Source organism: Physella acuta, unplaced genomic scaffold (genome assembly GCF_028476545.2).
Source record: "Physella acuta isolate Inbredline_101_S28 unplaced genomic scaffold, ASM2847654v3 ptg001016l, whole genome shotgun sequence".
Lineage (NCBI taxonomy): Eukaryota > Metazoa > Mollusca > Gastropoda > Physidae > Physella > Physella acuta.
The window spans coordinates 228,004-242,500 of record NW_026732533.1 but is presented as its reverse complement, the minus strand read 5'-3'; the positions used below and the strand labels follow the sequence as shown (position 1 = coordinate 242,500).

The window sequence follows — 14,497 nt, the reverse complement described above, 5'->3', positions numbered from 1 at the left end:
CTAGGACTTACAGAACAAAGTTCTGCTTGAGATGTAACCCAGGTGTAGTCAGCATAAAGTAGTGCGAGGAGCTGCAAAGGATTAATGAAAGGTCACATCGACACAACTTGTACACCAAATCAATATCACATTACTACACAAATATTTAAACACGTCTTGCACAGAAAATCAACCAGTTTAGGGGGAAAATATAATGTCACATTACTACACAAATATTTAAACACATTCTGTTCACTAAATCAACCAGTTTAGGGGGAAAATATAATGTCACATTACTACACACATATTTAAACACATCTGTCACACCAAATCAACCAGTTTAGGGGAAAACAATAAAATGTCACATTACTACACAAATATTTAAACACATCTTGCACGTAAAATGGACACGTATTAAATGTTTGACAACGGCAAGAACAAAGTTCAGACAAGATGTTTTGCAGGCAAAATTGAAATAATCACTGCTGAACTCGATACAGTAGATATTTCAGATTACACTGTGTAGTCACAATCTTCTTGATAATATTTTTATCTGAAATTAAGTGTCGTCCATAAATGGCGTCACATTCGTAGCGGGGAGATGAGTTCCATAATTTTGTGAAGGTGTCTGATGATGGGGAGTCGGGGTTCATATAGTGTCATGTCACACTTTTGCATTATTAAAAACATAATGTTAGGAAACAAAGTTTTGAAGTTATTTCGCGTTTCAAAAAACGGTTTCAATGAATTGTAATAAAAATTGATTACAATACTTTATGTTGACCGAGATCAGTCAAGATTTTTAGAGAACAATCACTGTTTTATTAAGAATTAAACAGCAGTTTTGAGGGCTGTTGTTGGCTGAGATGTGATATTATTTTATGGGGTGGTGGTTCTGGCTTTCTGTGTCGAAGTGTAACGGAGAGGAGCTGGGAATGGGAGTGGGACGTGAAGGAGGGTGGGTATAAATCGTCAAAACAACGCTTGAATTTATGGATGACCCCGTTTTAGACTCTAAGTAAAGTAAAGTAAAGTTTCCCTTTCAAACCTGACGGTCTATGGGGCAAGTGAAGTAGAGTTCACTTGTTTCTGTGACCTCGGTATATGAAGAGATAGTGTGGTCAGCACTATGCCCAGCCGCCTTTACTTTCCTTAACGTGTGTTAGGTACCCATCAGAGCTGGGTGGACTCAGGGACGGTCTACTGACAAACCCGGATTCGAACTCGAGACTTACGGGTTAGCAATCCAGCTCAAGGTTAGACTCTAAGGTTCAGAGTTATTCTACTTTAACTTTATCATCTATATACAACATAATGTTTAGTTAATACATGTAAGTTTACCAAAAGTTTTCTCATCTCTATTTGCACTCACGACGTGTAGATTACAAACATGTTTCTGAACTTCTTGATCACCAATACACAAGAACTGCGTCCTTCAATGTGCCTCAGTCGAGTATTTTATCAACTTGCTGTAATAACGAGTTTACCAACAACCAATTCTGAATGAAACAAAAGAACAAGAAAAGAAAAAGTATTTATATTCAACACAAAACTCTGCTTTGTTTACAAGTTAGTATCTATATTTGTCTAAACTAGAGATCATAAAATAATTATAAAGGTTAGAACAAATACTTTGTTTATTAATTAATACAACACCCATAGCTGCCTTGAAAAATAAGACCATGTTCCCCATTCATAAGTTTAATACATTATGAAGGTAAACTTTCTCTCGGTATTATGTCGGTTATTATTTTAACGATACGTCTGTTAGTTAATTTTATTTAGGTTGGCTGGGTTATTTTTGACGTAAGATAAACGTATCTGTAGAGGACCTAGACTTAAAGCATCATAATAAGTTAAGTTAAGGTAAGGTAAGGTAAGGTAAGGTAAGGTAAGGTAAGGTAAGGTAAGGTAAGGTAAGGTAAGGTAAGGTAAGGTAAGGTAAGGTAAGGTAAGGTAAGGTAAGGTAAGGTAAGGTAAGGTAAGGTAAGGTAAGGTAAGGTAAGGTAAGGTAAGGTAAGGTAAGGTAAGGTAAGGTAAGGTAAGGTAAGGTAAGGTAAGGTAAGGTAAGGTAAGGTAAGGTAAGGTAAGGTAAGGTAAGGTAAGGTAAGGTAAGGTAAGGTAAGGTAAGGTAAGGTAAGGTAAGGTAAGGTAAGGTAAGGTAAGGTAAGGTAAGGTAAGGTAAGGTAAGGTCAGTGTTTCTTCCAGACTTTTTTCTCCGGGGGGGGGGCACTTGAAATCTTCGGGGGGGCGGTAAACTTTCTTCGGGGGGGGGGCGGACACTGTTAAAAGTATATATTTTCAATATAAATTATATAAATTTCATTTCGTTCGGGGGGGCGGTAAAAAATTTTCGGGGGGGCTTTGCCCCCCCCCCCCCCGGAGAGATGCCTGGAAGAAACTCTGGGTAAGGTAAGGTAAGGTAAGGTAAGGTAAGGTAAGGTAAGGTAAGGTAAGGTAAGGTAAGGTAAGGTAAGGTAAGGTAAGGTAAGGTAAGGTAAGGTAAGGTAAGGTAAGGTAAGGTAAGGTAAGGTAAGGTAAGGTAAGGTAAGGTAAGGTAAGGTAAGGTAAGGTAAGGTAAGGTAAGGTAAGGTAAGGTAAGGTAAGGTAAGGTAAGGTAAGGTAAGGTAAGGTAAGGTAAGGTAAGGTAAGGTAAGGTAAGGTAAGGTAAGGTAAGGTAAGGTAAGGTCATGGTGTGGCCATTACCTTAAGGTAAGGTTGCTAATTTCATTAATTTTAAAAAAGCATCAGGCTAAAAATATATTCATTGAAATACAAATTGAGACGACAGCGAACTCAGCCCGCCTATTTTGAAAGTCATAAACTTTCATTGGAAAATCTCAGGCAGACGACAAATTTATGCTGAGCGGTCAATCGCGTCGCAACAACACTACTTAAAAACTAACCCACCGTATCAGTCATAGCATCGTGACCATTTAAAAACAAACGCGTTTGTTTTTCAAAAATCTTTTTATGATACTTAAAATTAGTATCAAATTAAAGGAATATAGATCTCTAAATGCAGTTTTTAATTGTTTATGTAGATGGTTTAAAATCTTAGTCGTCGCCCTAATGTACAGAACCTCAATCAATCTTCTGAAAACCTCACATCAAAGTAATTTGTTCTCAAAACGTTGTCTCTAAAACTATTAAATGAAATACGTTTTTTTTAAAAATAAATTTAGTAACCGAAAATATTAATAACATCAAATACAAAAAGTTCGAGACTATTCACGTCTTCGTCTGTTCCTACAATATCTATTCTAGATCTAGATCTAGATCTCGAAAAGATTTCAATGTAGAGACCCACAAACAAATAAGAGATATATGACGACTATATCCCTAACATTTAATTAGACCTACACCAAGAAGGGATATATTGTGACTAGATCTAGATCTATATCCCTAACAATTAAATTAATTAGACCTAGATCTACACCAATAAGGGATATATGACGACTACACCCCTAACATTTAATTAGACCTACCCTTCATAACTATTATCGATCGAAAATTAAACTGCTAATTATTTTATTCTGTTCAACAAATGTAGATCTAGACTAGACTAGATCTAAGCAGATCTAAGCAGAACTACCGCTGCATCTTGTTATCATAAACGAAACGAATCTAAATTTGAACGTGCAATATGGTGCAAACGCGCAAACGCTTGTGCAAGTATATTCTATGTAAAACAGAGAATCTATTATCTATATATCTATGCCGCGACATAGCGCCGCCACAGAAAGCTCCCTCCACTTATGTCAGTCAGTCTCCGGTCATTTTCCTTGCAGTTCCCCAGGACAGTCCTGCATCTGCCAGCTGCTGCCCCGCCGTGCGCCTCCACGTCTACCACTGCCTTCCCTGCTTTCTTTCTCCTTGAGGCATCCAGTTTAGCAACAATCCTTTGTTATCATCTGGATTCGTTCTTAGTACGTGCCCCATCCAGCGCATCATCTTTTCTTCAATTATTTCGGGAACTGCCTCCATCTTTCCTAGTATTCTATCATTGAAGATGTTGTTAGGCCAGTGAATACCTTTCAAACTGAATCAGAATTTTGTACGGTAGTCTTTGAAGTCACAGACATGTGTGAGGAGTTTGACATAAATTCCATGTCAGAGCTGGAAGACGAATTCAACGCTTCAACGCTGAAGAATAATGGCTGTATTTATTCCTTTTCTTGATTGTGTTACATGTCAAACAGGAGACAGATTGCTAAAACATAAATGTTACGTGTCTTTTGCCTAATCAGTCGGATTTTACCAAAGGACAGGAAAAGAATACCACAACACATGCAAACTAATGAACGTTCAACTAACAACTGTGACATGGGACAACTGTGACGTTGGGGAACTGAAACTGTGGTGGCGCCACGTTGTTACTAGTTGTTGCTATTAGTTTAAACCTAACGCTGACCCTGACCCTAACACTAACCCGTACCTTAACCCTAACCCTAACCATAACCCTAACCATAACCCAAGCACTGGCTATGACAGGGGGGTAATATCCTATTTGGTGGGGATAATTGGCAGGGGGGGTAATTACTCCGGGGGGAAGGTTATGTCGGGGGGGGGGATAATTGAGAGGGGGTTAATGCCCTGTTCCTGATCAGACCATTCAATTATTTTAATCAATTTATGCTGGTATGTTTGAGCTTCTATAGGCTTTATAATTTTTAAAAGGTGCCTAGCTATGTAAAATCATATCTAAAAGTAGAAGTTTTACTTTGTATTGGCTACCAAGCTCGAAAAACAGGGAGCAAAGCTACCTTTAAGAAACAGGCGATGCATGGGTCAGATGAGGTAGAGTTCACTTGTTTCTGTGACCTTGACACATGACTAAGAGGTGCTGTAGACAGATCCTTCCAACCAGCCGACATAGTCGTTTAAAACTGATATTTTGTCTACATATTACACGTCACCCAGGGGGAAATTTGGTTCAACTTGTTTCAAAACTTTCAAGTCATTTATAAACAGGTCTTTTAGATGAGCTGTTGAGGTCCGCAAGTTGAAAGGTTAAATTAAACCTTAATTAGAATCGGGGACACAAACAGCTCATGCCATGTCGTAAATCTGTCGACTGCTCAAAGGAGCCAGACAATGTCTCCACAAGTAAACAGGACATAGCACCAAGACATTCGGGATATCCAGTTGACGACAAAGTAATAAGTTACTTGATAACTCGGTTAAAACATACAGCGCGTTCGTTGACTTGATTTCACAAGGTTAGGTTGACACATCTTTTGTAAACAAATAATCTCATCATGTCAGAGACGTGGTCACGTGAGGGACGAATGAGGTGATCACGTGAATGACACATGATCAAGTCAGGGACTCAGAAAATGATCTCATAATTAACAAATTACTTGATCACAAAAAGGACAAAACAATACGAGGCACAAATGACAAATGAAAGTTAAATGACATGATTGTGTGACGGATAATTGACATGACTAAGTGAGTGACAAATGACATTATGTCAGTCAAATTTTTAAAAAGTTTTATAAACTTTTATTTCTTTAATCATTACGTGTGTTCTTGAATCGACGAAGTATGAACTATTCTCACAAAATACTACCACTACACTACATAGCAATAAAAGTAGGCGGATCTTGAGTTAGGGTTAAGGTTTGGACCAGCCTGAGTGTTAGGGTTAGAAAGATAATTAAGTGCAATTAAAAATACCATTCTCGCCTCCCACATTGCAACCAATAGTTAGTGATAGCACTCCTGATTCATTTGTTCTCTCAAAACTTTCCTGATGTTTATTTTGCATTTTTTCTTTCATTTTTTCGACTGTTGATTATTGAAGACTTTTGCAATACTTTTCACACTTTGCCTGAGCAGTTCTTGACATTCTATATAAAGCCTAGGCATTTTTATGTAACGCCGATGAAAATTATATAACAAGGCCGATATTTCATACCTTTACCTAAAAAAATAAGGATTATATACATTGCCTTGGCATTCTATATGTTGGCTGGTACCAAATTGTTGATTCTTAAGTAAGCATGTTGGCTTGTACTATATTGTTTATTTTTAAGTGAAATGGTAACTTGGGTGCTTATTAAAGGGGCTAAGGTGACTAGGACTAGTTACAGAAACCCAAGGGGTTAATCTAAGATATTGGGGATGAGCAGGCCAGGGGGAATCTAAAATTTAATTAAAGGTTATCGGCTCACTCTGGTCGTTAAGGGCTGCGAGCTCTATGCAGGTGCATGAGTGGCACGTAATGCTGGGAAGACACCCGCGGTGATTTATGTCTAAAGTTGAGTTCGGGCATGCCGCTGGACGTCCCGGTAGAATCATTACTCATGATCTCTGTTGTGGTCAGTTGTCAGGTGTGAAACGCGGCGGGAGTACCGCGTGGTCGTGCGTTAGCTCGAGCGGTGTATGACACGATCGTTAGCCCTGAGACAAAGTGAAGATCTATAGCGGTCAGTTATCGGATGTGCAACGCATGGGTGCATAGTGACCGGTGTTATCTCGAACGTCGAGAGATGGGACGAGAGATGGGACGGGGCCCAACTCGGGTTCTATAGCTCTAGGGAGATGATAAGGGGGTGAGACTAACCTATATATGAGGAAGGGCGACTATGTTGAGGTCTCTCTCTCCTACACACATAGCTGAGGCTAGACACGATGGTCTAGGCCTCGGATGGTGGCAGCCTTTAGGGCTGGCCACTAAGGCTGGATTATTGTCCCAGCCGATGTTTTGTTGCTGTACATATGTGCTTCGTTCCAGATATTTACATATGTGACCTATGTTTATACATGTGGCCAATGTTGTACCAGTGGCCAGCGTCTGCCGTGTAGATATGTTCTTCGTTCCAGTGGCCATTATCTTTGTGGCCCGATGTTTGTACCAGTGGCCAGATGTTTTATTCCAGTGGCTGGAAATCTTCCTGCCGTGTAGATATGTTCTTCGTTCCAGTGGCCATTATCTTTGTGGCCTGATGTTTGTACCAGTGGCTCAATGTTTATTTCAGTGGCTGGAAACTTCTTGCCGCTCGAGTATCGAGCTAGACTTTTGGGAGTACTGATGAGTATTCATAGATGAACTTTAACCGTGTTTGATTAGTGGAATCAGAATTAGTGATGATAACATTTACCCGTGTGATCCTGGGATTACATAACAGTGCAAGTAGTAAAGATAGAACTAGAGACGATGACATTTACGTTTTTGATTTTGAGATTACATAGCAGTACAAGTGAAATTAGGACTAGGATGAATAACTTTGACAAGTGTGATTCTGAGATTACATAAGCAGTACAAGTATTTAAGTTAGGACTAGAGGATATGACATGTGTGAATTCTGAGTTGTGTAAATGTAGATTTGCTATTCACACTTATATATGTGTTTTCTATGAATTAATGTCAGTTACCACGGTGACTAATTCTGCATTGAAATGTAAGTTTGATTATTTTTGTCTTTTTGACTTGTATTAGAAATTCAAGTGATGTTTTCTTGAATATGAAAGACTGGCCAGGTCTTATTCGTATTGTGTCTTTGCTTTTGACATATAAACCTTTGTGACGTCAAACAAAGATAAATAAATGCATATTATGTGTGTTTACTATGTTTTATTTTTAGTTTAATATTGGTGTTGTTTAGATTTTAATTAGTTTTGCTCAGGTCTTATTAGACCCCTTTGTCACCACGCAAAGGTGCACGGATGAGTGAATAAGATCACCTCTTCGGTTTAATCCCCGCTTCTAACATTTGGTGTCAGAAGTGGGATATAAGAAATCTATTTCTCGAAGAACCCCTAACATATAGAATACCGGGTTTTCATATATATATATATATATATATATATATATATATATATATATATATATATATATATATATATATATATATATATATATATATATATATATATATATATGATATAAAAAACAGGTGTTTAAAACATTGTTGCATTTTCCCGCTGCAATTTACCTTGGGTTCGATTTGAACGCCAATTGTTTACAAGTATTGTTGTTGTGGGGAAAATTATTAGAACACCAATTGTTTACATGTGCGGTTGGGGTGAAAATAAAAACTAATGACAGGTCATTGTGTAGCCATGCTCAGCTAGCCTATCCACAGAGCCAATCTTTTTAAAACTAGTTTTCTTTTGACGGAGTGGTTACATTTGGGGGGGGGGGGGGTGGCTTCATTTCTTCTGAAAGAAACTATGCTAAAAATAGCATAAGATACATATATCACACTTCAAATACGCCAAGCCGCTATGTAAATAGTTCCGTAACAAAAGGCTAGTGCATAAAATGTACCTGCAACTTGGCCTTCCATTCCATGTGTGTCACTAACACTTTGACTTTGTACCTTCTCCTATCTTGTGCACATGTGCTCATCTGCCACATTTATTGAGGGTTCTGGTGTTTCCCGTCCACAGTCTGGGAGTTAGGAGATTATTTTTTTTCAGCAGACTTACTCATTGTAACGTTCTTAACGCTGTGTGCTGAAGCAAGGCGGGGGTGGGGGGTGCGGACCGCACCGGGTGACACCATTGATGGGGGTGACACCAAGACAAAAACAATGTAAAATATGTAAAAGAAGAAACTTTTTTGCTAGTTCAATTGATGATTAGTAAGAGTTAAAAAGTATTTTAAGTACAAATTGAAGATCCCGACACGTTGGGGGGGGGGGGGGGGGCACATGGTTGCAGGTCCATACCCAGCTGGTGTGACGTCAACAGGAGATGTACACAAGTTAATGACGTCAACAGGAGGTTACACAAGTTAATGGCGTCAACAGGATATGTACACAAGTTAATGAGGTCAACAGGATATGTACACAAGTTAATGAGGTCAACAGGATATGTACACAAGTTAATGGCGTCAACAGGATATGTACACAAGTTAGAGGGGTCAACAGGATATGTACACAAGTTAATGACGTCAACAGGAGATGTACACAAGATAATGGCGTCAACAGTATATGTACACAAGTTAATGGCGTCAACAGGAGGTGTACACAAGTTAATGACGTCAACAGGAGATGTACACAAGTTAATGACGTCAACAGGAGGTGTACACAAGTTATTGACGTCAACAGGAGATGTACACAAGTTAATGAGGTCAACAGGATATGTACACAAGTTAATGAGGTCAACAGGAGGTGTACACAAGTTAATGGCGCCAACAGGAGATGTACACAAGTTAATGACTCAACAGGATATGTACACAAGTTAATGAGGTCAACAGGAGGTGTACACAAGTTAATGGCGTCAACAGGAGATGTACACAAGTTAATGACTCAACAGGATATGTATACAAGTTAATGACGTCAACAGGAGATTACACAAGTTAATGGGTTGACATTGTGACAAAAAAAAAGTGACTCGCTCAGTGTTTCTTTCAGGCATCTCTTTGGAGGGGGGCTACCCCCCACCCCCCACCCCGTACGAAATGGAATTTATATAGAAAATATATACTTTTAAGTGTCCGTCCCCCCACCCCCGCCCCCCAAATTTAGAGTGCCCCCCTCCCCCCCTCCCCGGAGAAAAAAAGTCTGGAAGAAACACTGCTCGCTTATGGCCAAACTGAGATAGGCGCCGTGAGGAACACAAAGAAGTCGACCTACAGATATTTACACAACAAGGCAATCTTAAATATGTCGTAAGCTAGGTTTGTGTTAGCTTGGTGTTTTTTTTTTTTTTTTTTTTTTTTTGTAGTGGAACTTGTTTTTTAATTAAATTTTAATTAATCTGCGAAAAAAGGTGACATTAAAATGGCTGCAGAATACCAACCCCCGCCCCCACCCATTGTACGTACATTACTGCCCCTATCGAGAACCTTAATCCCTAACTCTAGTTTAGATAAAATTCGTTAAAAATATTTTTGTATTGCCATTTGCACAATAAAAAAAAAACTAGCTCTACTTGGTTCCACATCGGAAACCTCCATGATAATTTCATCCATTCCTTTAGGTCAGGCTGACACTCCGTACAGTCACCAAGAAGTAGCTTTATATGAGTTCAGTCGGGCTTTCGTTTAAAATCTTTGATATAACTGATTTTGAGTGTCATTGAATGTGTCATCATCTTAGTCCAACTCGTCCAGCGTTATCATGATATGGATAAAGGCGAGAGGTAAAAGGAACAAGTAGGCTATATATATATATATATATATATATATATATATATATATATATATATATATATATATATATATATATATATATATATATATATATATATATATATATATATATATATATATATATATATATATATATATATTTATATATAATTGCACATTTTGTACACTCCTCACCCTCCCCACCCCCAACCCGAAAACCTAGATACGCTACGCCACTATCTAGCCCTAACCTTGTTAAATATTTCAAACTTAAACTACATTATACAGACTTGACCCCCTGTTAAAAGTTTGAGGTAAATTTCTTTCTTTAAAAAAAAAGTTCAAGTCGTTTCTAACCAGGTCGTGGTGTCTACCGTGCTGACGACCCAGGGTTCTTGCGGTGCAAAGGTTAACTTACACCTTCATTAGACTCCAGGATCCAAAGAGCCCATGCCACACACGTCGTAAATCTGGCCCTGCTCAATGGATCCTCACACTTCTGTCTGCACACGAATGGAGGGACAGCGCCGGCATTAAGGCAGGACAAAGACACGACTTGACTAGGTTGATACATGCGATGAGATCACAGGCTCGTTCTAAAAATAGACCGATGACGTGGTCCTTCGAGCTACGAAAAACTTGATCACACACAGGACAAGTGACAATGTCACATATAGCCATAGGACAAAGGACAATGTCACATATAGCCATAGGACAAAGACAATGTCACATATAGCCATAGGACAAAGGACAATGTCACATATAGCCATAGGACAAGTGACAATGTCACATATAGCCATAGGACAAAGGACAATGTCACATATAGCCATAGGACAAAGACAATGTCACATATAGCCATAGGACAAAGGACAATGTCACATATAGCCATAGGACAATGTCACATAAAGGACAAAGGACAATGTCACATTTAGCCATAGGACAAAGGACAATGTCACATATAGCCATAGGACAAAGTCACATAAAGGACAAAAGACAATGTCACATATAGCCATAGGACAATGTCACATAAAGGACAAAGGACAATGTCACATTTAGCCATAGGACAAAGGACAATGTCACATATAGCCATAGGACAAAGTCACATAAAGGACAAAGGACAATGTCACATATAGCCATAGGACAATGTCACATAAAGGACAAAGGACAATGTCACATATAGCCATAGGATAAAGGACAATGTCACATATAGCCATAGGACAAGTGACAATGTCACATATAGCCATAGGACAAAGTCACATAAAGGACAAAGGACAATGTCACATTTAGCCATAGGACAAAAGGACAATGTCACATATAGCCATAGGACAAAGTCACATAAAGGACAAAAGACAATGTCACATATAGCCATAGGACAAAGGACAATGTCACATATAGCCATAGGACAAAGTCACATAAAGGACAAAAGACAATGTCACATATAGCCATAGGACAATGTCACATAAAGGACAAAGGACAATGTCACATTTAGCCATAGGACAAAGGACAATGTCACATATAGCCATAGGACAAAGTCACATAAAGGACAAAAGACAATGTCACATATAGCCATAGGACAATGTCACATAAAGGACAAAGGACAATGTCACATATAGCCATAGGACAAAGGACAATGTCACATATAGCCATAGGACAAGTGACAATGTCACATATAGCCATAGGACAAAGTCACATAAAGGACAAAGGACAATGTCACATTTAGCCATAGGACAAAAGGACAATGTCACATATAGCCATAGGACAAAGTCACATAAAGGACAAAAGACAATGTCACATATAGCCATAGGACAAAGTCACATAAAGGACAAAGGACAATGTCACATATAGCCATAGGACAATGGATAATGTCACATATAGCCATAGGACAAAGGACAATGTCACATATAGCCATAGGACAAAGTCACAAAAAGGACAATGTCACATATAGCCATAGGACAAAGGATAATGTCACATATAGCCATAGGACAAAGGATAATGTCACATATAGCCATAGGACAAAGTCACATAAAGGACAAAGGATAATGTCACATATAGCCATAGGACAAAGGATAATGTCACATATAGCCATAGGACAAAGGACAATGTCACATATAGCCATAGGACAAAGTCACATAAAGGACAAAGAACAATGTCACATATAGCCATAGGACAAAGTCACATAAAGGACAAAGGACAATATCACATATAGCCATAGGACAAAGTCACATAAAGGACAAAGGACAATATCACATATAGCCATAAGACAAAGGACAATGTCACATATAGCCATAGGACAATGTCACATAAAGGACAAAGGACAATATCACATATAGCCATAGGACAATGGATAATGTCACATATAGCCATAGGACAATGGATAATGTCACATATAGCCATAGGACAATGGATAATGTCACATATAGCCATAGGACAAAGTCACAAAAAGGACAATGTCACATATAGCCATAGGACAATGGATAATGTCACATATAGCCATAGGACAAAGGACAATGTCACATATAGCCATAGGACAAAGGATAATGTCACATATAGCCATAGGACAAAGGATAATGTCACATATAGCCATAGGACAAAGGATAATGTCACATATAGCCATAGGACAAAGGACAATATCACATATAGCCATAGGACAATGTCACATAAAGGACAAAGGACAATGTCACATATAGCCATAGGATAAAATCACATAAAGGACAAAGGACAATATCACATATAGCCATAGGACAAAGTCACATAAAGGACAAAGGACAATATCACATATAGCCATAAGACAAAGGACAATGTCACATATAGCCATAGGACAATGTCACATAAAGGACAAAGGACAATATCACATATAGCCATAGGACAATGGATAATGTCACATATAGCCATAGGACAAAGTCACAAAAAGGACAATGTCACATATAGCCATAGGACAAAGTCACATAAAGGACAAAGGACAATGTCACATATAGCCATAGGACAAAGGACAATGTCACATATAGCCATAGGACAAGGGACAATGTCACATATAGCCATAGGACAAAGTCACATAAAGGACAAAGGACAATGTCACATATAGCCATAGGACAAAGGACAATGTCACATATAGCCATAGAACAAGGGACAATATCACATAAAGGATAAAAGACATATTCACATAAAGGACAAAGGACATGGTCATATAAAGGACAAAGGACAATGTCACATAAAGGATAAAGGACATGATCACTCAAAGGCAAAATGACAGCAGGTGCAAATGACATCAGATGAAAGTCAAATGACATGATCACGCCAGGCACAATTGATATGATCACGTGATGTATAAATGACATGGCTATGTGAGGGACAAATGTCTTTAGCATTTTACACGGCGGGTCGCGGGAGGAACAATTTGTCGGAGCCACCCCCCACCCCTACACTCCGCAATATATATGTATTGTATGTTTTGTGCTAATTACAACAAAGATTTTTTTAACCAAGAAAGACCTGGAGACGTGACCTGGAAGAAGACAGCAAGGGGTCTCCGTCACACGTCGTCACAAAAAGCCAGACCCCCCCCCCCCTAAAATGACGTCACACTTCAACCTACAACCCCCCTCAAAATTACAGTTGAATTTTTTTTTAAACATCGATTTTTTTCCAAAATCTTGTCTAAACTATTACAATGTATTAAAACGGTTATCTAAAACGCGAAATAACGTCTAAAATTCGTTTTCTAACATTGCTATTTTATAATGCAAAAATGTGACGTCGCAACAACTGAACCTTCCCCCCCCCTCCCCCTCATCACAAAATTACGGACCCCCCCCCCCTTCCCCCTACGAGTGTGACGTCATTTATGGATGACCCCCCAAGAAGATTTAATACATCTGGAGACAGTTGGAGAGACTAGCCCAGGACAGAGACGCCTGGAAAGTTCTTGTCAGCGGCCTATGTCCCAGGAGGGGCGACAGGCAAACCTAACCTAACCTAACACAATTATGGCCTGTCCCGTTCTGGTGGTGAGGTGGGAGGGGGGGGGGGGATAACCAACTCAGAGTGAGCTTATTAGCGTCAGTTTTTAGATTACTGATCTAAACGTGTATAATTATAATATACTGATTTAGAAATATATTTAAATAAGTAACAGTGGAAATATGACTATTAAAAAATTACAGAGGGGTCCATGGGGGTTATGACCCCCCCCCCCCCCACAGACTAAAATGATCTAGATCTAGGGCGTATATTATAGAGATCTATTTTGTATAAGCCAGTATAATCGACCCACGCATTTCTTAATACTTTATATATATGTAAACTCTAGATCTACATCTCTTCATATTTTTTTTTATATTTAAAGAAAATATTTTCTAATTTTTAAAGCAAAGATCTAGATTCTAGATCTGTATAGTAAATCTATAGATGTAAAAAGCTTGTTACTAGAAACGC

At 38.6% G+C, this 14,497-nt stretch overlaps 1 protein-coding gene across 2 annotated transcripts in view; it reads right to left on the bottom strand.

Annotated features, from left to right (window-relative positions):
* Positions 1-3,577, bottom strand: part of LOC131954631 (serine protease 41-like) — a 4,714-nt gene extending 1,137 nt beyond the window's left edge. Inside the window, exons 1-3 of one of the 2 annotated variants that reach the window (XM_059318409.1) lie at positions 3,468-3,577; positions 1,321-1,478; positions 1-71 (exon numbers count right to left, since the gene is read on the bottom strand). The exon at positions 1-71 is cut by the window's left edge and continues 1,137 nt beyond it. In XM_059318409.1, coding sequence (XP_059174392.1) covers positions 1-71; positions 1,321-1,335 — 86 coding nt within the window. In that variant the 5' untranslated portion in view covers positions 1,336-1,478; positions 3,468-3,577. The remainder of the gene's footprint in view (positions 72-1,320; positions 1,479-3,467) is intronic. The other variant, XM_059318411.1, reaches the window with a different exon arrangement.
* Positions 3,578-14,497: the final 10,920 nt, after the last annotated feature.